The sequence below is a fragment of the Siphateles boraxobius genome, unplaced genomic scaffold (assembly GCF_051911475.1).
Source record: "Siphateles boraxobius isolate OS27281-9 unplaced genomic scaffold, OSU_SipBor_1 20, whole genome shotgun sequence".
NCBI lineage: Eukaryota > Metazoa > Chordata > Actinopteri > Cypriniformes > Leuciscidae > Siphateles > Siphateles boraxobius.
The window spans coordinates 13,077,922-13,101,982 of record NW_027508811.1 but is presented as its reverse complement, the minus strand read 5'-3'; the positions used below and the strand labels follow the sequence as shown (position 1 = coordinate 13,101,982).

The following is a 24,061-nucleotide window of genomic DNA, read 5'->3' as shown; positions in this document are numbered from 1 at the left end:
TAGGCTTTGCCTTTTCTACCAAGCTCTATCAATAAGAATACAAAAACGCCAGGTCATGCAAGACCTTGTTGCTTTGAATTTACACATAGGCCTACTAGAATGATTTACATTGGCCCATGAAAACCTCTAGGCCTATGTGAACACAGTTGCCCAAAAAATGTGCGGGGGACCATTTTACGTTTTATTAAAAGGATTTTACGTGTGTGTGTGTGTGTGTGTGTGTGTGTGTGTGTGTGTGTGTGTGTGTGTGTGTGTGTGTGTGTGTGTGTGTGTTTATTTTATTTTTATAAGTTTTATTTATAAAGACCACACCCACGATCTTTAGAGAAAGAATTCCACATTTCTCCACGTAAATATAGCCTAACGATTGTTAGACTGATAGTTTAATAAATACCAGCAAAATATAAAAATATAGGCCTAACTATTTGATAAATAAAATGTCAACCAAACCAAAACAAATTAATTTTTAACAATTTATTTTTTGTTTTATTAAAATGCTTAAAATAACATGAGGATGGAGAAAGTAATTAGGCTAATGAATGCAATAAATTCGAGCGAAAAACATGTTATATTGGCTATAGCCTAGCTATGTGGTGTCTTTTAACAACAGCCCTCTTTATAGGCTACGTATTTAGTTTAGAAATAAACCGTAAACTTGAAGCTCAGACAAATTATGATTATTAGCCTATAGGCTATATGAAAGAGACACAGCGCAAAAAAACAAACAAAAAAAAACAGACTACAATGCAAGTATTTCTCTCCCGCTCTCTCTAGTGCGCAGGTGGGGAGGGTGAATTCTCAGTTTGAAGTCTCAGTCTTCCTCATTTCAGCGGACTATAGGCTACAGCAGCAGCGTCTGTCAGACCATCACAGCTCAGTCCCATCATTTGGTGCAATTTTAAGAAATCGTTTCACCTGCGTGGCTTTATTGCACTCCAAGTTATGCACGTGACCAAAACAATGACCTGTTGTTATTTTTGGCACTGTTCTCTGCGCTGAACGACTAAAGACCCATGAGCATCTTCTCAGGGAACGGATTGACCAGCGGAGCGCAGGACGGGATGGCATATCGCAACAGCGCGTTTAGTTGAGGGAAATGGGAAGTTTAAACGTTCGTAGACTGCGGCTACCGAATAATAAACACGCGAAGAGATGCTTTAATGGAAGTTGTAAAAGTAACATTCTGCAATTATACAATAATAGCCTCTGAATGAACTGCTCTGTTTGTGGCGGACTGTTAATTCTATACATTAAGCAGCGCTGGTTCTTCTGGCACAATGAAATCCATCTTCTACTCTCGCTTTTTCATCCTTCTTCCGTGGATCTTGATAGTGATCATCGTGATCGACATCGATACGAAGAGATTGTCTGTTCGGAACACGGCCAGCTTCTATTTGTCTCGGCTGGGAAATGTGCAGCAGCGGCAGGTTGTCAGGACGACTCGGACCAGCAGCAGCAGCACCAGCGGGAGTAACACCACATCTCCCCCGGTCATTTATGCCATCACTCCCACTTACAGCCGAGCGGTGCAGAAAGCAGAGCTCACCCGCTTGGCAAATACGTTCCGCCAGGTTCCGCAGTTCCATTGGGTCGTGGTGGAGGACTCGAACTCCCACACGGAGCTGGTTTCGCGGTTTCTTGCCCGGTCTGGGCTGCGATACACTCACCTGAACGTGTTCACCCCGCGCAGATTCAAGCGGACTGGGATGCCGCGAGCGACCGAGCAAAGGAACTTAGCGCTCGGCTGGCTCAGAGGACATTGCGCGTCCAAAGAGAAAGGAGTCGTTTTCTTCGCGGATGATGATAACACTTACAGCCTTGAGTTATTTGAAGAGGTAAATGCGACTTCTTTCTGGTCAATTTAGAGCTGCAGGAGGCTTGAAATGAAATCTGGAAAATAAGAACTAGTCTATTTGATGAGATAAGCGGTCACAATGTTAAATTGCAAACCGTGCCACATCATAGACAGATGTCTGGGGCTCTAAAGAAACCTCCGCTGGCCCACACTGGTCAAAGCCATGCATACATGACATTCTGTGTCGAGATATGGCTGGAACTAGGGGTTTGCAAGGCAGTTGCTACCACCCTGAGTAAGATTCTCGTCCTGATGTGAGGAACCATTGTAAAGAGTCATGTCTGTACAATAACTCAAATGGTGCAGGATGAGTTAGGGTTTTTTTTTCATGAAGAAGCAAATTCATATATACCCATCTTATTTCTCCCATCAAATGAGAACGATAGCATCTATAAGACCACTGGCGTTAGATGCTACAGGTATACTGTATGCACAACTCAGAGGTCTACAGTATTTGCCTTGAGAACTTGCACTGTAAAAATTAAATAAAGTTTAAACCTAAAAATTTTAAAAGCAGCAATTAACCTTAAAGCTGCAGTTAAAACAAATTGGTGCCACGGTCGAGTCAATTTAAGCTCTTTATTGTCACTGTACAAGATGATGTTTTTGCACTGTTGTTGTTGGATTGCACTTAAATGAATAGTTTAGAGAGAAATAGACTTATATTTAAAAAGTTGGCCGTTAATAAATAATGTCTCTGGAGATCTCGCATCTGTCCGCATGGAGATTCATGCGGTGTGTTTTATCATGCCATTGTTATCTATTTCTTATGAGTCTTTAAATGTGCAGTGGTTGACTCACATAAATGAAGGCGACCCAGTATACTGTGAAGCCAAGCAGAGTGCATTAACCCAGTTTGAGTGGAAGTCACAGAGAAATGACAAAGCGTTCTGAAAGCTGAGAAATAAGGATTTGTCTGTTTAGCCGGTTGTCTGTGGACGATAAACGAAGCAGATAACATGGCGACGTGATGAGAGGAGATACACTTCATTTGAGGCTCTGTCTTACACAGGTTGAGTTTTTCTAGATCTCTCACACACAATAATCTTTTTTTTTTTATGTGCACATTCTCTAAGTTTTTAATGAAGTCAGTTTAATAAAGACAATTCATATCAGGGTGTAAAGACACACCCTTTAATCGATGTCTCATGATTATCCATTTCATTTATTTGTCTGGGATATATAAAAAGGGCAAAGAGGGAAGAGGTTTCCTCCACCGCATTACACTCAGTTCTATCTACGGTAACACAAAATATTCTTCTCTCTCTTGGCTGTTGTTCAAACCCGGCACTTATAGCTCATCGTCTCATTTATCATCAATTATTCTACCAGTCTTTTACCTCTGCTTTTTCCTCCTCTTTTTGCCGTTCTCTTTTCCTCTGCCACAGGCCTTGCTGCCCTCCTTATTTCTTCAATGCTTGCTTTGTGCATCCCTCCCTCCCTCTGCCTCTTTCTCTCTCTCTCTCCATTTCTCCAGAACACAGCTGGACATGTGGATGAACACATGGAACGGCCCCTAAGGGGTAGAGCGCAGTGTCAGTATGCGGATGACCCCTGCTCTGCTCAACACAAACACATTACACAGCACAACAATGAGAGTCATTTGGCCATTTTCAACAGCTAGTGCTTCATAATGACAAATATTAACGACACCAAGGAAATGTATTCATTTAGCACATTCTGTTTCCCCCAATGAGAAATGCTACAGCTCGAGTGATTCATCCTAAGGCGACAGAAATATAAAAGAGCTGCAATACAAAGTCTCAAAATTGGCTAAAAGTACAAGCTAGTACCGAGATGTGACTGAGAAACAGTGAAACAATTGAGTTTTTTAAAATAAAGGTTTAGTTGGGACAATAGTACAGTGCGCTGATGGTCACTGATCAAGTGCTTGTAGAAAAAATTGTGTTCAGCTGCTTGAGTGGAGTGTGGAAGATCATTTTGTGTTAAAATAGCTTTATCAAACATGCAAATTCATTTTTTTTTCATTATTACATTATTATTATTTTTGGTTAGAATAATAATGCGATAAGATGAAAAGTAATTTGTCCAAAACAAAAAATGTAGCGTGATATAATCGATCACGAACCAGCCAATCAAAACAGTTCTCTCTGTTTGTGTGGCTCTCACACTCACAACGAGCTGGAACTGAAGAGCATTAAAAATAAGATCAAATAGCTTATTTTTATGTGTAATCTAATGCTTAACCAGACCAGACTGCATGCTTTTCCTTTTGAAATGTGAGGGTCATGATATCCACAACCAGTCTCTCCTCATTCATAGTTAATATACATGAAGACTGGTACTTAGAAGGATAGTCCACCCAACAATGAAAATGATGTCATCATTTACTCACCCTCATGTTGTTTCGAACCTCTATGACTGTCTTTCTTCTGTGCACACAAAAGAATATATTTCAAAGAATGTGTGTAGAAGAATGTAACCAAACTGTTTTTAATACCATTGACCTCCATTATATTTTTTGAGGAAGTCAATGGGAACCAAAACTGTTTGGTTACAAACATTCTTAAAAATACCTTATTTTAAAGGGATAGTTTACCCAAAAATGTAAATTCTGTCATCATTTACGCACCCTAATATTGTTTTAACCCTGTATGAGTTTCTGTGTTCTGTTGAACACAAAAAATAGGCTATATTTTGAAAAATTTTGGTTTCTGGTCCCCATTGATTTCGATAGTATTTTTTTTCCCTACTATGGACGTCAGAGGGGACCAGCAACTGTTTGGTTAACCATATTCTTTAAAAATATCTTATTTTGTGTTCAACAGAACAAATAAACTCATACAGGTTTGAAACAATTTGAGGGTGAGTAAATGATGACAGAATTTTCATTTTTGAATGAACTATCCATTTAATGTTCCACAGAAAAAAGAAAGTCATACAGGTTTGGAACAACATTAGAGTGTGTAAATGATGATAGAATTTCAATTTTTGCGTGGACTATCATTTTAAATCCAATGAGATTTCAATGTGTGTGCAGTGTGTTCTTTTTTTTTTAAAGTGTAACTAAACCCTAAACCAACTTTTTTTAGTTAATGATCTGTAAGAATGGAGCTTCATAAATGCTGTTCATTGATTCGAGTAACTTTTTTGACATTTGTGTATAAAGTGTTTTAATTCTACAATATATGGTGTAAAAGTCTGAGTGCTGCCCTCTTCAGGTTGAACGGTGGCTACTGCAGTTGAATTTTCCCATTGGATGTTTGGGGTGGTTCGTGACGTAAGGGTGGTTGGTGACGTAGGCAGGTTCCATAAGAGATGCGTCTCAGGTGCACGCCCCCCTGCTCCGCTGGGCTCTGCCCACTTTTCCAGCATTTTTCAAATATTGCCAGTGGGTGGAGTCAGGCTTTGACCACGGGGTTTAGGTACCCTTTAAGTTTACAAATTAGATATGTCAAAACTAGGTGCATTTGACCAAAAAGCAACACTTCTTTTTACTGCACTGGCAGTTTTTCACTAGCCTGGCTCCGCCCTCCTACGTACTTCCGCTCAATTTTCATTTTCCTTCAGTGCTAGTCTTGTAGTTCAGTAATGGCAGTGGAGAAAGATGCGTGCGAAGCCATTCGGTCCGTTGTGCCAACGCTGCCAAATATCAAGAAGTTAAAGCCGGAGTAAGAACCTCCCGACGGGGTTCGGGAAAAGTTTGATTTTCCAGCTCGCTCCGTTAGTGGTGAATGAGTTGGCTAAGGCGAACGCTAAGCATACGTCACAACCAAACGTTAGGGATTGGTTATGGCAGATCCAGAGTGACTCTGGGCAGATCCAATAGTTTTAGACTTCAATAGAGTACCCGCCTACAAGGACGTTAACGCTTGTCAATAGAGCGGTGCCAGAATCTCTGTACAAATGAAATGAAATCTACTGTGATAATCTGGTGGGACCAGGCTAGTTTTTCACTTGTTTGGAGTTTAAAGTCAGTGTAGTAAAACAAAAATGAATACAAAATGCACTTTTACATAGAATAGGCAAGAATTTCTTATTCCCTGTCCCTTCAGGAAAACACATGGGTCACAAAAACTGCCAAATACAGATGTCTTTCCATATAGCCGCCAGTAGCTTGAGAGCTCAACTCAAAGAACAGTGTATGTGACATTGCATTTGATGGCTGTGCCTGTTGCCCTTGTTGTCATCTTCAACGTGAAAGGATGCTTGGCACCTGGAGATGACATCCTCTTTGCTATTGCTATTTGCTTTGATTTTGCCTTTGAGTTGTCTTACACTTCAAGAGCAACCATTATGGAGACGAAGCCTTTGAAAAGAGGGAGGAAGACAGGCATTAGAAACACAGCTAAAGGGGCAGCAGTTTGGGCTACAAAGCTTGTCCATTGCTTAGGGCCGCCAGCCAAAGACGTGTCACCCGACTGCGTACAGCACTCACATAAATAGCACAACCATTAAATATTCAAAGACTACTCTGACCATTTGTTTGAGAAATTGCAGCAACGCTCATTCCCCCAGTGGCAAATAGTATTTTTTTTATTATTATATATGAAGGAATGAAGAAAAAAGGAGATTCTTTCAACTGTAAGATGTTTAAAATTTCACAAGGAAGATGGTATCTTGTTGGAAATGACAGTTTTAGTGTTGCCGGGTGGTTCAATCAGATGTGATCGTGTTTATGAAACTGAAGAGCAGTGTGTGCTGTCTCCAGCAAACTGCAGGTGGACGGACTTATTTATGCTGAAAATGAGCCAGGATTTTATAATAAGCCATGCTGTTCGTGGCAGTACTTTACTTGCTCCTTTAAAAATAATAATTGTCTAAGTACTCGTATGGTTATAAAGCAGGGCTGTAACCACCATAGACATTGAGCCATAGACACCCCATGGAAAATTGTACATTTTAAAAGTAAACATTTTAGGCTGAAGGCGGGCTTTACTAGTCACTGAAGATGAGTGCGAATTTCACTGTAACGCTTTAGGAAGGGTGCCTTGTAGGATGTAAGTAGCTAAACATTTATTATTTGACAAGACATTTTTTGACAGAAATGCAGGGTTCTCAAGTTGTATCAAAAGCTTGGAGTGAGATCACATTGGATTAGGGGAGGAGCCCTAATGGCGCCCCGCCCCCATCCATCCCCACCCCCCAATTTTACCCATTGTTCATAATTAACCAGCACAAATTGAAATTATAACAATTGGTAAATCTGATAAATGACAGAGCAATTCATCACATCAAATATACTCTTTAATGCTATATTTCAAAATTACAAAACATACAAAAATTACAAAAATATAACAAATTGCTCCAAACAGTTTGGAAAAACAAATCTTTTTGCTTTTTCCCTGACATCTTTGAAAATTACAAATGCAATGATTAAAGGTATTGTAGGTAGAAATCCACAAAAATACTTTTTGTCCAAAGTTGTTTAAACTGTCTTTATATATCAATGCATAATTAAAATGTAAGTACTCTGGAAAAGAAATGATAAAAATCGAGTGTCTGTAGTCCTCTCAGGACTGCAATAAACACAGCTCATTATCCCATTAACTCCCACCCCCTCTCTTCTCGGCTCCTTCCAAAGCCACGCCCCCAATACAAATGAACGCGCGATCCCGGCCGTTCGCTCAGCTGGAAGAGTCGGACGCGTTTTAGTCGAGTCATTTTAAGCCAAAATGGGGGTCAACCTTGAACAAATTGTGGTATTTATGCAAATTAGCACATATATGATTAAATTATGCACCGTTTGTCCATGTTAACAAACAATTTCAAAAAACTTGTAATACATTTTTTGTTTGTCTTGATGTAAGTAATCAACTCATGGTGATATTTAAAGGTTACAATTTTTACCCTATTCACGTGAGAAAGAGAATGAATAGGCGAATGAATAGGCTATATTTGGGTCTTTTTCGAAACTTTCCCCTAATGGGATTCTTCGGGGCTTTTTTTTTCCTTACTCAGGACATATTGAGGATACAAAATCAGTTGAGTTTGCATCTGTTGCAATTTGTTCAACCTTTTTTCATAAAATGAGTGGACTATTTACCAGCTTTACCAGATGTAGTGACATAATGTCAGAATCACAAGTAATAAAATAACTAACTTTATCAGTATGAATATAAACAATTAACATGGCTGTTAGTACTCACTATCAAGCTCGCATATCGGTACTGGTAAAGTTTAAAATATTTTACTAGCTCGTAACGGAATCAAACTCAATATAAGGCAAAGCTATAAATACCTTCATTGATACACGTTTGCCGTTACTATCAGTTACACTATGATGTAGGTGAATTTATAAGATTCATAACTTAAGATTGTTTACAGATAAACTGAGTAACATACACTCAAACACCTTCTCACAACTGCATAGCAGACCCAAGATAATATAAGACACACACACAACATATATTTTATAGCACATAAAGATACAACATAAAGACATAGGTAAACATATGTACAGCATATAACAACAAACCAAACGTGCAAAAACGGAGCAGGTAGAGTTCACGTTGAAAATAGGAACAAAGTTTAGGCAGAGGGTAAAGCTAGGTATAAAAATAGATCCCTTAAACTTTTTAACCTAAAGTTAGATTTGGCGAAATTAAACAAAACAGCTTTCAACTGCAGATAGGCCTATTGCTTATTTATCGTCTCAACCCTGGCTCACTAACAGTAACGTTATACCAAAGTTAACTGTCATAGCTAAGCCAGTACCGTTTGTTATGCTACGTAGCGTTAGGTAGCTATATTATGTAGCTACGTGTGCTAGTGATACATGCTTCATGAAAAAATAAATGCCATCAAAATGGAAACAGCAAGATTACCTTTCCAGCAGAAATAAAGCCATCATGGAGTCACTTTTCAGCCCCTTGAGATCACTCAGTTGTCGCCACCGCTGGAAAGCCACGCCGATATTGACTCTTGTATGATTTCTTTATTTATTCAAAGACTTTTTGTTCATAGCCTTTTCAAATACTTTCTTCCTTTTTTTAACTTGTTTGACTTCGCTGCCTCTATATGCAGGTAACGTTACTGAGAATTTTGACTGTTCTTTCTCTGCCATAATTGTTATTACTAGCTTCTGTGCCGCTTCAAACGGGTGCGCGCATTGCTCATGTATCAGCAGAGGTGGTATCCATGGTAGCGAGGGAGAGTGACAGTCGCCTCAGCCAATCATTTCTTTCGTCCCGAATGGAATAATGAGCTGTGTTTATTACAGTCCTGAGAGAACTACGGAAACTCGATTTTTATAATTTCTTTTCCAGAGTACTTACATTTTAATTATGCATTGATATATAAAGACAGTTTAAACAAATTTGGAAAAAGTATTTTTGGGGATTTCTACCTACAATACCTTTAATGTATGTTTTGACAGGATATAAAATATTACCCAGAGCACTCTGCTTTAATACATGTAGCCTTAATGTAACTAGAAAGACTATTAATACAGTATAATACATTAATAAAAATAAAATGAAGAAATACATCTTCATTCCTTCCCATACCCACTAACATTTCCCATAGTTTCAGATAACGTAAGCTAGCCAAGCTGAGCCAAAGCTTCTGGCCTGGTTGCAAAGTAGTTGTAGAGTTTTTAAATGCATCAATAATATTGTAAACGATGGGCTATATATTGAATGTTCAAGCCTTCCAACTTACATTCTTCATCACGACGTGTGTTTGCGCGATGTTGTTGGTTACCTAGTAACGAACGTACAGTGGCCGAGAATGTTCCGTCAACTTCCGTTTGTTCGCGCATCTACAGTCATGGTCCGAATTAATGGCACCCCTGGTAAATATGATCAAAACTGGCTGTAAAAAATAAATCTGCATCGTTTATCCTTTTGATCTTTCATTCAAAAAATTTGCAAAAATCTAACCTTTCATTGAAGTAAATGAATTGAAAGTGGGGGGGAAATCACATTATGAAATAAATGTTTTTCTCCAAAACACGTTGGCCACAAATATTGGCACTCTTTTATTAAATACTTTTTGCAATCTCCTTTAGACAAGATAAACTGCTCTGGGTCTTCTCCTGTAATGCCTGATGAGTTTAGAGAACACCTGACCAGAGATCAGAGATCATTCCTTCATACTGAATCTCTCCAGATCCTTCAGATTCCCAGATCCATGTTGGTGCTTCTTCTCTTTAGTTCACTCCACTCATCAGGTCAGGGACTGGGACGGTCTGGCAGAAGCTTAATTTTGTGCTCCGTAACAAATTTTTGTGTGGGTTTGATGTTTGTTTTGGATCGTTGTCTTGATGGAAGATCCAACCACGGCCCATTATAAGATTTCTAGCAGAAGGCATCAGGTTTTGATTTTTTATCTGTTGATATTTGATAGAATCCAAAATGCCATGTATCTGAACAAGAAGTCCAGGACCTCCAGCAGAAAAATATGTCCACAACATTAAAGATCCAGCGGTATATTAAATTGTACACATGGGGTACTCTTTATCCTTGTGTGCACCAAACCCATCTAGCGTGTTCGCTGCCAAAAAGCTCTTTTTTTAGTTTCATCTGACCACAGAAGCCTGTGCCGTTTGAAGTTCCAGTCGTGTCTGACAACTGAATTTGCTTTTTGTTTTTGGATGAGCGAGGAAGATTTTTCCTTGAAACCCTACCAAAAAACATGAGGTGATGTTTTTTGGCTTTCTGACCCCCGAGACTCAACTAATCTCTGCAATTCTCCATCTGTGATCCTTGAAGAGTTGTTGGCCACTCAAACTCTCCTCCTCACTGTGCATTAAGGCAATATAGACACACGTCCTCTTCCTGGGAGATTCATAACATCTTTAGTTGATTGGAACTTCTTAATTATTGCCCTGATGGTCAAAATGGGGATTTTCAATTCTTTAGCTATTTTCTTACAGCCACGTTCTATTTTGTAATGGTCAACAATCTTTTAATGCACATCCGAACTATATTCTTTGGTTTTACTCATTGTGATGAATGATTAAGGGGATTTGGCATTTGTTTCCCCTCATATTTAAACTCCTGTGAAACAAGAAGTCATGGCTGGACAATGGCATGTTCCTAGTCACCCTGGTGTGCTAAAAAATGTAAGTATTAATGGGAATATACTTCAGACATATCTTACTTGTAAAAAAATTATAGGGGTGCCAATAATTGTAGCCAACGTGTTTTGGAAAAAAACATTTATTTAATAACGTTATTTAATAATCCCCCCCCCCCCCCCCCCCACTTTCAATTCTTTTACCTCAATGAAAGGTTAGAATTTTGCAAATTTTTTGAATGAAAGATCAAAAGGATAAACAATGCAGATTTATTTTTTACAGCCAGTTTTGATCATATTTACCAGGGGTGCCATTAATTCTGACCATGACTGTATTTTGCCTAGTAACGAACGCAATCTGCCCGAGATACGTGCTGGCGTCAGGAACTTCACTTTGTGTGCCTGCGCCTCGTATACAACGTTATATATAAAGCTTGCATGACAACTTGGTTGGCATTGCCTTTTCAGCGTGAGAAATACACGGTGTGGCGTGTGAGCGTGCGTGAACTGGCTGAATTGCGTGTGTCTCACGGCCAATGCGTGAGACTTGAGAACCCTGGAAATGTTTAACGACCGGCAGTAACATATTAGACATGCAAATAGTTAATGCGTGCATTTTTTTAAAATAAAATATTATTTGAAAAGTTTAAATTGATTACTTCCCAAATTACAATTAGACCTAGAACTTCTTTTTTATGTATTTTCTTAAAAGGGTACAACTATGCTCTTTTACGAAGTCTTGATTTTGTTTTTGGGGTGCACTACAATATGCTTTTATGCTTGATTGTTCAAAAAAACATTAATTTTGCACATTTCTTTCATTATTACAGCCCCTCTTTCACCAGTCAGGCCCGAACGCGCCATTTATTTCGATGAAGCCTCTCCTTCCGAAATTCGAAATGTGCTATGATTGGTTAGCTTGCCCAGTGTGTTGAATTTCGAACCAATTCAAGCTTGATTCAGACTTAAGAATGTTAACAAACAAGAGTATTGTGCAGAACCGATTTCATGCACAGATTTTGCAAGCACAGATTTCAATGGACATTTCAGAGTGGTATGGGTTTTTTTTGTAATAGTAATTGTACATTTTGTAATTTTGTGATTTTAGATATCAAGTTATACACTATTTAATCATGATACTTGTCGGAATATTATGGTAATACAAACAGTGATCGATCACAAAGCCAAGGTAATTTTCCTAAGGGGTGGTGAACAGTCTTACAAAAGCGAGAGCTTACAAACACTATACAGTAAACACTAACACTTAACGTTGGATAGCAGGCTAGTGGAGTCAAACATTTTTGCCCTTTGTTTACAACATAGCAACAACATAAAACTTAAAACATAAAAATTGGAACTGGTAATAGAAAACACAACTAGAAATAATAAGACATACTTAGAAGCAGTGGCGGCGTTTCACAAAAATCTAGAGTATGGCATTCTCCTCTGTGCATGTAGAACAACTACATTCCCGAACGATAACGTTACAAGTTGTGATCCACAAACAACAGATTGTCCCGACAAAGTGGGAACCGCTCCATCATTTCAGGAGAAGCTTTTGTGCGTATAGCCTGCATTGTGGTTCTGGAAGCTGTTGTCCATAAATTGTGTAGCACACAGATAATCGTTGGGGTTTTAATGTTCAGGAACAGTGTTGAAAATATTTTTTGACATAGCGACAACATTGTCTTCTCTAATGGAGCTCAACCAGTCCTTGACCCATTTTTCTCGTATTCCTTGGGCAGGGATTATTTAAATGAGTAACATTATGACTTCACAAGATCCGAAAAAAATCCCGTTGTATTACAAAGGAGTTGTTTGTTGTAGTTCTTGAAAAGTGGATTCTGTTAAATAAAATATCTCCCTTTGGAGTGGACTTTAAGCTTTGTAACCTGATCTTGTTTATGCTCTAACAGTAACATTACAAACTAACTGAAGTTGAAAAAGCATAATAGGACCCCTTCAAATCATTTAATTATTTATTTCCTTTTAATTAAAAAGCTTTTAATTAAAAAGTGTGTTTGCAATATTATCATGTTTCCCTTCTACAGATGCGGTCAACCCGGAGAGTGTCAGTGTGGCCAGTGGGACTCGTTGGAGGCCGGAGGTACGAGCGTCCCCTGGTGAAAAAAGGGAAAGTGGTCGGCTGGTACACAGGCTGGAAAGCTGACAGGCCGTTTGCAATTGACATGGCTGGTAAGACGTCACTAAGATCGACCTACACAGGAGTAATTTTCCCCCCATAGTAAGTTATCAAAACACCGCTAGCGATTTTTTACTGATTATTATTACGACAAAACTGAATGATAACTGCAACAGTGTTATCAAACCAGGAAAAAAATGTCACATATATTTGAAAAGACCATTATGCCTGTTTTACACCACGTGCAGAAGCAGCGTATTCACAAGGCTGAATCATAAATGCAGGAGTAAGCATTCAAGATGAAACTGTTTCTGCTGTGTAACAGAACAAAAAAACAGAAAATTGATTTCTGTTTTACTGCATTTTGTATTTCCCTTTAATAATGGCAGAACATTCTAGAATGGTTATTCTAGAATGTGCAACTGAAAACAATTAAAATATTCTCCTCTCACTTTTATAGATGGTTCAGTATTATAGAATAAGCAGCCATTTTAAATTTTTTTTTTTAAACCATTTGACCAGTTCTCAGAAATGCCTCTATTGCATCAATTTCTGGATTTCAAATATTTATAGGCCCTTAACATTATCTGGCTCTTGTGACAGAGACAGATTTTTGACAATAGATTCCTCTGGTTAATTAACAGGTTTCTGGTGACTGGCACATTCTGTCATCCAGCTGGTTTTGAATTTCAGAACTAATTTGTGCAAATCACGTAAACAATTACCAGATTTCGGTTTTCCATCCTGCACATCTGAAAGCTTCCATTTAAGTTACATTTATTCATTAGACAGATGCTTTTATCCAAAGTGATTTACAGAGCATTCAGAGTATACATTTTTATCAGTATGTCGGTTATGAAACCCGTGACTCGTGGCATTGCAAGGTGAGCTACTGTGACCAATTAACCATCCATCAACCGACTTGATAAAAGTCATTTTTAAAGTTCAGAACCATTATTGTAAATGTCTTAAAAGTATTGGAGAAGCAGAACCACATTACCTAGAGCATTATGTCTTCAAGTTTCACCACAAGGTCTCTCAATTTTATTTAATGTTATTAAGATATTGAACTTCCATATCTCTGTCTATCTTCTATGAGTTCTAAAGGATATTCTGTTCACGTAATACCATGTGCTGCTGCTGATCATAACATCAGCTGTATGAGGAGCAGCTTGCCTGCTCAGATAAACAGATGGGACTTCTTTGCAGTTTGGTCGTGTTGATACTATCCAGACTGCCCCTCAGTGAAGTCGTTTCAAACAGGCATATAAAATTGCCCCAAAGCAGGCAGCAAAACGACTTCTATATAGAGAGACCATGCAAAAAGAATGTTCTAAGCTGAGGAAAAAAGCCGTGAAACACCAGAGAGTTTTCTGAAGAGGCTTTTCTCCTATATAAGACTGGAAAAACTGGAAGAGAGGGCAACTCTTTGAGAAAACAAAGGAAATTAACATTAAACTCTCTTGTGAAGTTAGCATCACCATTTGAGACGCAAGTCTCACCTCAGAATCATCCTAATTAATATCTCTTTCCCTCTTCCCCCATTCCTTCTCTCTTTCATGCTGAGATCACCAAAATTCTCCCAAAAATCTATATGGTTTAATGTGAATAATTATCATACAGTATTATACATGTTTGGTAACATTTGAAATGTCTCAGTGCGACTGGTACAAATGTCTCATTCCCAAAGAAGTAAACCATAAGGTAAACAAGTTCTTAAGAGTTTAGAGATAACTTGCACACAGAGGAGGTGTGTCTTCCATGCAAATGGCATCCTGCCCAAAAGGTGTAAACTCAGAAATCAAATTCCATTGTTAGCAAATGTTTCCACGTGCAAGACGTTTCCAAAGAAATGCAACGATTTGTAGCTCAAATTAGCCTGTGATGCGGAGTGCGGGCAAGACACTCAGGATCATGTATTTTTTAATGTCAAGTTTGCATCTTTTCTCTTTATTCCAGGGCATTTGATGTTTTTTATTTATTATCTTTGAACTGATTATGAAATTGGCATTATATATTTACCTGACATAATAAATTGTTACATTTGATTTTATTCTGACTGACTGATATTGTTTTCCCAAGTAGATTAAACAGAAACTAATATTTGGCACTAATTCAAGTGTACTTGGTTCGCAAAGACAAGAAATGAATTTCCGTTTAGGACAGCAAAAATGCACCTTGACCAACCTAAATTTGGGTGTGTCTTATCTCTGTTTTAATTTAATGTTAATTTAGATAAGTGTACCTGGGAAACAACAGCATGGCCAATCCAAAGCTATCATGAGAGAAGTAATATTGGTCGACTTATATCTGTAGAAGTGGCCATACCTGAAGTAAACGTTATTTTAAATTAAAGTGTATGCTTAACCATGGGGGCTATACCAAATTATCTTTGATTGTGTAAGTGTGAATGTGACCATCTCAAGTATATAGCCAATTACCCCTGTTTAGTGACCGAAGCTGGCGAGTTTGTGATCATGAGACCCGCGTTAAACAGAAGGCTTCAGGACCTCAAAGCGACATAGCTTCCTAATTTTAATGGGTAAAATGTAGGTAAACAGTTAAATAGAACAATCAAATGTATTGCTTAACTGTTATATAATTGACCAATAACCAATTGGCAATCTAATCTAATCTACTCTAATCTAATAATTCAAGGTCTAAAAATAGGGCTGTGCAACGATTAATCACATATAAAATAAAAGTTTGTGTTTACATAATATATGTGTTTTACTGTGTATAATTATTTTGTATATATATAAATACACACACATGCATGTATACATTTAAGAAAAATGTTATTTATAAATAAAATATTTATATATAATATAGATTATATATAAATATATATATACAGTATACACATGCAAATATTTCTTAAATATAAATATATGCATGTGTGTGTATTTATATATACAAAATAATTATAAGCAGTACACACATATATTATGTAAACACAAACTTTTATTTTGGATGCGATTAATCATTGCACAGTCCTAAAAAAAATATTTTCATGAAAAAAATAATACATGAAAATTAGAACTGTTGTCTTGGCAACTGACAGAGATAAAATTAGTAAGATAAAGTATGTATACATATTTCAAATAATATAATAGTATATACTGTAGATAATACAAAAAAAATACTGAACTGTACTTGCAGAGAAATTAGGCTCAAAGTTCATAGTATTAGATTAAGGGGTTGCCAAAAAAAATAAAAATTAATTAACAGAAAATGTTTACAGCAATAATAATAAATAAACATGATTATGAACACCAACATCCGCCCCGTCTGCTGAGACCATCAGAACCTTCAAGAAAGAGCTGAAGATACACTTTTTCCACAAGCACTTAACTAAAACAACCATAAACAAAGGCACTTGGCATAGTGTACTGCAAATATTGTTGGCTCTTCTGATAAACTGCTCATGATGTTCTTTATGTGTAAATAGCTTTGGAAAAAAACGTCTGCTAAGTGACAACATGTAAATTGGAAGTTGTGATGTCAAGCTGGTCAGGATACCCAAACAGAACAATGTTAAAAGCATCCGTGTTTACACTTTGTGGGGAAATCAGCTTTCAAATGGTATGCTAAAGAACATATTGCAACAGTAAAACAAATAAAATTACACACTATTACAAAGCATTACTGACAGGCAAATATAACACATATCCTATATTTTTAGGCAGACGAAGAAACCATTCGCTCCCTATAGTTGGCAAAAAGCCCATTTACTGTGGCTAACTTCAGCAATTTCTCTGCATTTTTAGCAAACGTGAGCTTTCAGGCAGTGCATTAAAGAGGGTGAGGTGAGAAGATGCTGACAGGTTGGAAACATCCTAATGGAGAGAGGCAGGGCTCATATGGCGCTCGAAGGAATGAATACAACGTCAGAGATAGCAGTGCGTATAGTTGAAGCAATCCCTAATTCCCCAAACTCCAGCGCTGCCGCTGGATATTATGCTGTTCATGAAACTCTAATAACAAGAGATGGTATCATCTCTTTCTCATGTGATCTCTGTTACTACCACTATTGCTCTTCTTCCAAAGCTCATATTTTTCTCCATGTTCACTCACCCATAATATCATCATCGTTGTCATCAGAGGTAATGTATTCATTGTCAGGCCCTACCTGACCGTGAGCACATCTCCCTTAACAAACACTTCACACAATGCATAAGCTTCCTCACATCGCTGGCATAGACTAAACGCATGTTGAAAATGAGCTGTTAAAGGTTTATAAATCTGCCGGCTCTACTACACGCTCCTTCCTGAACAAAAGCTGAGAACAATAAGGTTATTTAGTATTCCTGCTGTACAGCTTCTTCTGAGAGCAAACACAATAGCAGAGAAAAGGTCCTGAACCGCCTCTCTCATTGCTTTCAAGCACTGCTCTCACCTAAAGAGGAGCTCAAGTGCTTGTCTTAACATGGAAACCTTTTTAACACACAATAGCACATTTTGCACATTAGGCGGAGAAGGGCTGAAATGATTATGCATGACAAAAAGCTGCATCTGTAGTGTACACAGTGATTAAACCACAGCCTTTACACAATCTCTGTCACGGGTATAATTTGCAGAATTTTATTTTATAAATGTTTTAGAATAATTGTAATAAATATCATAAACTGATTAAGACAGCTTAATTGTGGTGGACACAATACAATTTACACACTACTAATATTTAAGAATTACACCATTAGCTTCAGTTGACGCATCTACAATACACAACCATTCATTATTTTGGGGTCAGTGAGATATTTTTTTAAAAAATGTTTTTGAAAGAAGTCTCTTATGCTCACCAAGGCTGCATTTATTTGATCAAAAATGTGATGTATATTACCACAATTTAAAATAACCATTTTATATTTGATTATATTTTAAAATGTAATTCATTTCGGTGATGGCAAAGCTGAATTTTCAGCATCATTACTCCAGACTTTAGTGTCACATGATCTTTCAGAAATTCTAATATTCTGATTTTGTACTCAAAAAACATTTATTATTATTATCATAATCCTGAAAAGTCATGGTTTCCACCAAAATATTTTTAATGGAAAGTTCAAAAGAATAGAATTTATTTGAAATACAACTCTTTTGTAACATTTTACATTCTTTTATCACTTTTGAGCACTTTAATGTCATTTCTGAATATTTTTTCCCCCAAAAAATAACAATCTCACAGACCCTAAACATGATTGAATTACATCAGTGAGTTCATGTTGTACCTTTACAGAATTTGATCCTTTTGAAAAATATGATAATGTTATGTAAATAACAGAGTTGTTAGTAACAACATAAAACTCATCTAAAAGGTGCTCTTTCCAATGTGCATTTTACAGATTGCTCTATTAGTATTTACTTATTGTCCCTTATTAATTTTAGACTGTTTCTGAATATGATTTCCATATTTAAGTACTAATGATTTCATGATTTATGCATCACATTTCCCTGGAAATTAAATTACTTGGCAGTTCTGTAAGGCAAAATAAGTTTTAAACATCAATCACTTTTCAGCTTTTCAACACTGCAGATTTGAAGGCCACCCTAATTAAAGACCTTATAAATGGCTGGTCATTAGGTCTTGGAGTTGGTTCAAAAATCAGGTTGTGAATGTTTAGGATGGGCTTTCGGTTTATGCATCACATGTAGATGGACCCCGAAGTGCTGTTGGTGCAACAGCAGAAACGTGTCCGGCTCTTCAGCTCTATCAAAGCCGCGTCCCTAGATCTCTGAGCGTAGGTTCTTACATCATTCCCCCAATACTTGTATAGGGACATCAAAAGGCAATGTAGTCATTAAAAAAAAAAGAAAAGAAAAGAAAGATCAAAAGAAAGGAGTTGGCTGGCCTTCAACTATTAATAAACCTTGACATTATGCATGTCGATCTGAGGGAGAGAAACCTTGTAACTACACAAGGACACAGCTAGCCAAGGCTTAGATGAGCATTGCAATGCTGTCGTGAGCCTGCCTCTGCGGATTTGAGGGAAACCCAGGTGGTTTTAGCTGGAATGCAGGCGTCCTAGAAAACAGCCTGTGTCCATGCAGGATAAAAAGCCCACAACAGAGGGTGATATTCCCTACAGTAAAATTTGAAAATTCCTTCTCCTGTTTTGGGGCTGAGACGGTGTCATAGAGAGAAATGGAAACAAGCGGGTGAAAAACTTATCCTGACCCACATGCGACAATGCTTCATGTTCAACCTGCTCCCATGAGAAATGCATAAGGTCGAGAGAGAGCTGAAGAGCTGTGCATTTGTGTATATAGTTTATACACAGTGAATGAGAGAGTGTGTTTGAATATATAGCGAGATTATTTGGACAATTTATTTGACATAAATTTGAAATGAACAATTTCAGGCCTTTTCCACTAAGCTTTTTGATGAGCTTCAATGAGCATCAAACCTAGACTTTCTCACTTGCAAACGAGGTATATAATACCTGGAGAAAGTTATCCGATAGTATTCCTATTCATCTCAATGGCAGTTGCACCCAAGCCGTATGTGACTAATCACTCTGAAGGCACAAGGAAATGACATCATGACCATGCTGACCACACCACACCACACCACAAGACGACACAGGAGTTCTAAACCTTTCTCAGTAATGACTATCACAAGCTGTTATGTCAAAAGCAGCAGAGAGGATACAAAAAATAATATACATTTTAATTTAAAGGTTTGATTCATAATTTGCTTGCAATTTTTACTTTGTTTATGGCAGGCTTTGCAGTGAACCTGCAGGTGATCCTGTCAAACCCACGTGCCCTGTTCAAGAGGAGAGGAGCCAAACCAGGGATGCAAGAATCAGATTTCCTCAAACAGATCACCAAGGTGGAGGACTTAGAGCCAAAGGCCCAGAACTGTACCCAAGTCAGTAGAACAACTTGCATTTGCATCCTTCACCTTTGATTATCATGCATACTAAAAAAAGTTACAGTTACAGTTTTCGATGTTCCTTTCCTTTTTTAGCTCCAGGTATCTCTTAAATTATTTTGGACAATATGACTCATCCCTACCTTCTGTATTACTTTGAAAACATAACTTTGTACGCCGGTCTATTCTTCTACCAGTGACAATAGTGAATAGCTATGTCAAGTAGCGCTTGAAGAAAAAAAAAGAAAAGAAAAAAGAAAAAAAAAACATTCCTATGTAGTTGAGTATGGTTCTAAAAGCTCCTTCATTAGTTCGTGGCCCATTATCTCAGGAGCTGAAATCCCAAGCTCAAACGTCTTTAGTTGACTCACCTTACATGTCAAAATGCTCTCTTCCTCCCTGTACCGCTCGTCACTGCTACTGCCATCATCATTATCACCCAATTACCCTAATGGTAGCCGGCCTGGGTTATTAATAGTGACTATTAGCAGGGCTGACAATTCCACTAATCACCAACACCAGCAAGAGCAGGACACATTTCCAACATCAGCCAATCAGTAATGCATCATTTTTCCAGGCGTAGCATAATGTCTGCATTGTAAACACTCCGGAGAACGCAGGTTTATTCCTGTGGTACAATGCTGTGGCGGGTGTGAGTGTGTAGATATCGTGCACGTAAACGGGACAGAAAGGCCACTGACAGTTACAAAGAAGTCCGAGGTGCTACTTGGACAAAGTGGGAGTTTAATATACTTAAATTTGTGGCTGTATTCCAATTATATGAGAATGGAATTATGGAAGTAAACAAATGAAAGTGCGTGCGCCAACAGCTATGGGTTTCTCGTGATGGGCGTGAGCGGGCGTCTTTCCAAGTGGAGCACTGCCAGCGATGTCTTTTGGAAAGGTCACATTTGTAGAAGTGTTCTTGTGGGTCCCCGACGGATGACTGTGACTGTGAAGCCGCGGGCAGGGCAATACGGCTAACTCCCAGCATGCACTTCAAAATTACAGGCAGGGAGGCTGGGAAGGATTGGGGGTGGGGTCATCTTATGTGAGTAATCGGACTGAACTGATGTGACGAGGAGGAAAGGGACAGAGGGATAAGGGAAACTGTTGAGACGGCATCATGCTATATAGAGGTAAAGAGTGTGTGAGAGATTCACAGGCTTATTTACAGAAGTCCGTGCATAGACTCGGATGAGTAGGCTACCTGAAGCCTTGAGAGAGAATAATCATTTGAGAGATTATGTTGTGGGCAGATTCAAAAGAAACACTTCTTCAACAAAAGTATTGTTTAAGAAAATGGTTTCATACAAGACCGTTCCCACAATGGACTTAAGAATAATACACCTTCATCGGCTGAACAAATGAGCTAGAATTCTTTAATTGTGCAACAGTAAGTTCCGATGTTGTGCAAGATTCTATCCCTTTTGTACAATTATAGCCAATCACTTTGGTGTATAGTAGTTATTAGTAAAGACTAAGGTTCTATACATTGTTAATGTCATGCAATAGATAACATGAACTAACAATGAACTATGCATTCAGAGCATTCATTAACCTTTGTTAATGTTAATTTTTTTCCATATACAAACACATTTTTAACATTGCAAATTGTAATTTTATAGAATAGTATAAAATTAACTGTTTTATTGTTTGTTCTTGCAAATCTGTTCTAAAGTTTGGGGTCTGTAGGATTTTTTGAATGAAGCCTCTTCTTACGAAGGCTTTATTCATTTGATCAAAAATACAGTAAAACAGCAATATTGTGTAAAATTATTAAAAATTAAAATGTTTATTTATTTATAATGTATAAAATATTTTATAATTTAAAATGTTATTTATTCCTGTGATGGCAAAGCTGTTTTTTTCAGCAGTCGTTATTCCAGTCTTCAGTGCCACATGATGCATCAAAAGTGCTGAATAAATAGATTTTTAAATAAACAAATCTGAACAAAATAACTTTTGAACAGGAGTGTACGGAGCCCCTGAAGCAGGGGGGGAGGGGGGGGGGGGGGTTAAACTCAGTTCCTGGAGGGCTACAGCCCTGCAGAGTTTAGCTTCAACCCTAACTAAACACTCCTGATCCAGCTAATCAAGTCCTTCAGGCTTATTTTAAAACTGCAGGTGTGTGTGTTGAAGCAGTTTTGGTTCACTGTGTTGTTTTAGATTTTCTAGAGCCCATGGGGACTGCTGGCTTCACACCTCCGCACTGCTGTTATATCACTGCTTTCAACCTTTGCGAACCGAGTTATAGCTATTAAATTATCAACATTAAAAATTTAAGGATTTATTACATATGAAAGCAGAAGCGCACAAGTTTAATTCTTCATGCATTACATTACTCTTATAAAAATTAGACATCTCTGTGGGCTGCAAATGTCTTCGACAGCTGCACACAAACAGAACTAATGAAGTTTAACCACCCACAAAACCAATTAGGATCCACTCCAGAAAGTTCCAAATTTAAACTAAAAACTTTTATCTATATATATATATAAAGCTCTGTCCTACAACTATACTTTGCCCGGACAATATTTATTAAGGGATCATCGGGATTAGTAGATGGCAAAGTAGAGCGTCAGACACCAACATAAGGATCACTTTTACAGAATCTACCAGAGGGATGCAACTTGATATCGGGCCAACTACTACAGCATGCTTACTTAAAATATTGTGCACTTTGGAGCAGCAACCCATATCTTGTGCCTTTGCTAAATTAGCCTTGTTATGGAAAAGAAGCCAATTTGCAGTGCCATGTGTTCTGGAACTGACGAGTCACACCTGGGTGCGGACATTCAACAACACTCATTCCCTGCACCGCATCAAACTGATAAAATCAAGACATTTAACTAATCCGAGAGATCCTGTTCCAACACCCTTCAGGCACCAATAGTTTAAAACACGCTGAGAGATCACATACACTGTGTGGGGAATGGGGAAATATGCTAGACACTCACATTTAAATGACATATTTCAAATCAGTAATGAAATCTGACATGAACTCACATTAATGTTGTTTCTTAGGCCCACCATATTGCGCATTGCACTTTCTCCCGTTCCTAATACGAGTAAAATGTCTTTAATATATATGCAATCTTTGTTTCAACACGCGTTTGATTAGTAAATTCTGAAATAACTGATTCCAACTGGTTTCTTTCAGGTCCTGGTCTGGCATACCCGGACAGAGAAGGTCAACCTGGGAAATGAAACAAAGCGGCAGCAGGATTCGGTTTTTATAGAGGTCTAGTGACACTGCACTAGGACTGTCATGACACTGGATGGAGGCTCGCCATCGCTGGCACTTTTCCGCCTTTGAACTTTAGGATACCTGCTCTGGCAGAAAAGAAATGCCAAGCTATCTCGGGTTTCTGGATTCTCAACTGACACTGTATCTATCTGCTGGAGCTTCTCACTGTGGCGTCACACTGGATTACCTGTAACGTGGTGGAGGAGAAACCATGGATAAGGGGTTTTCAAATGGCAAAAACCTGATCTTATTCCCAGTGCGGTAGTCAACAAACCACTTTCCCTTTTCCTCGGACTCTGAACGCTCTGAGAATCAGATCAACGTCTGTGAATGCAGAGGACAAGGACCGGCTGCTTGAATAATGTACAGAGAGTTTGGGTGGTGCTGAAAATAAACTGCCCATGAAAATAAAAGGAATAGTTGATAAAAAAAACTCCTTGCAAATACAGTCTAAAGCGTGAGACACCAGGGACAGAACTCTTGGATTACAACTGTCTTTATTCCAAACGACCTTCTTTAAAAGCAAAAAAAAAAAAAAAGCAAAAAAAATTTACAATAAATGCGTCTTTAGACAAAATGATCACACAATAGTTCATGGCTATTCACTGTTTAATGCACGGAAATAACAATATTTTGTCTCTGTACTAGGCACCAGAAAATGTAAACACATTATAGAAATAAACCTGGATGACATGGTGGGGATGTTTAAATTATTGCACAGCAGAGAGACCCTGTCTGAGAGGATAGAAGCTCTGCTACAGCGGCGGGACTGACGTGTTCGACTGCACGCTTTTGATCGGTCAAAACGAGATGGCTAAAACTACAATTCCTTCCACGAGCCCTTTTCTATTGACCCCCAACCCCCTTTTCCCATTAGCCATCGCAGCTGTACAGTCGTCCAGGTTTATTTATCTTTCACTCACTGTGCTTCTCTGTAACGCACACATTAAAACATCA

The 24,061-nt window shown here is 38.1% G+C and overlaps 1 protein-coding gene across 1 annotated transcript; it reads left to right on the top strand.

Moving 5' to 3' along the window:
- The first annotated feature begins 813 nt into the window (after positions 1–813).
- Positions 814–23,800, top strand: b3gat2 (beta-1,3-glucuronyltransferase 2 (glucuronosyltransferase S)). The gene is made up of 4 exons (XM_077236935.1): positions 814–1,835; positions 12,889–13,033; positions 19,703–19,851; positions 23,018–23,800. Exons 1-4 carry the CDS (start codon positions 1,278–1,280, stop codon positions 23,102–23,104), a joined length of 939 nt encoding a protein of 312 aa, XP_077093050.1. The 5' UTR covers positions 814–1,277; the 3' UTR covers positions 23,105–23,800.
- The last annotated feature ends 261 nt before the right edge of the window (positions 23,801–24,061 follow it).

What these genes read in the sequence shown, in the direction of transcription:
- b3gat2 (XM_077236935.1), top strand. Translation starts at nt 1,278, where the DNA reads ATGAAATCCATCTTCTACTCTCGCTTTTTCATCCTTCTTCCGTGGATC. An exon ending in GCCTTGAGTTATTTGAAGAG is followed by an intron (nt 1,836 to 12,888) that starts GTAAATGCGACT and finishes TCCCTTCTACAG; the next exon opens with ATGCGGTCAACCCGGAGAGT. An exon ending in GTTTGCAATTGACATGGCTG is followed by an intron (nt 13,034 to 19,702) that starts GTAAGACGTCAC and finishes TGTTTATGGCAG; the next exon opens with GCTTTGCAGTGAACCTGCAG.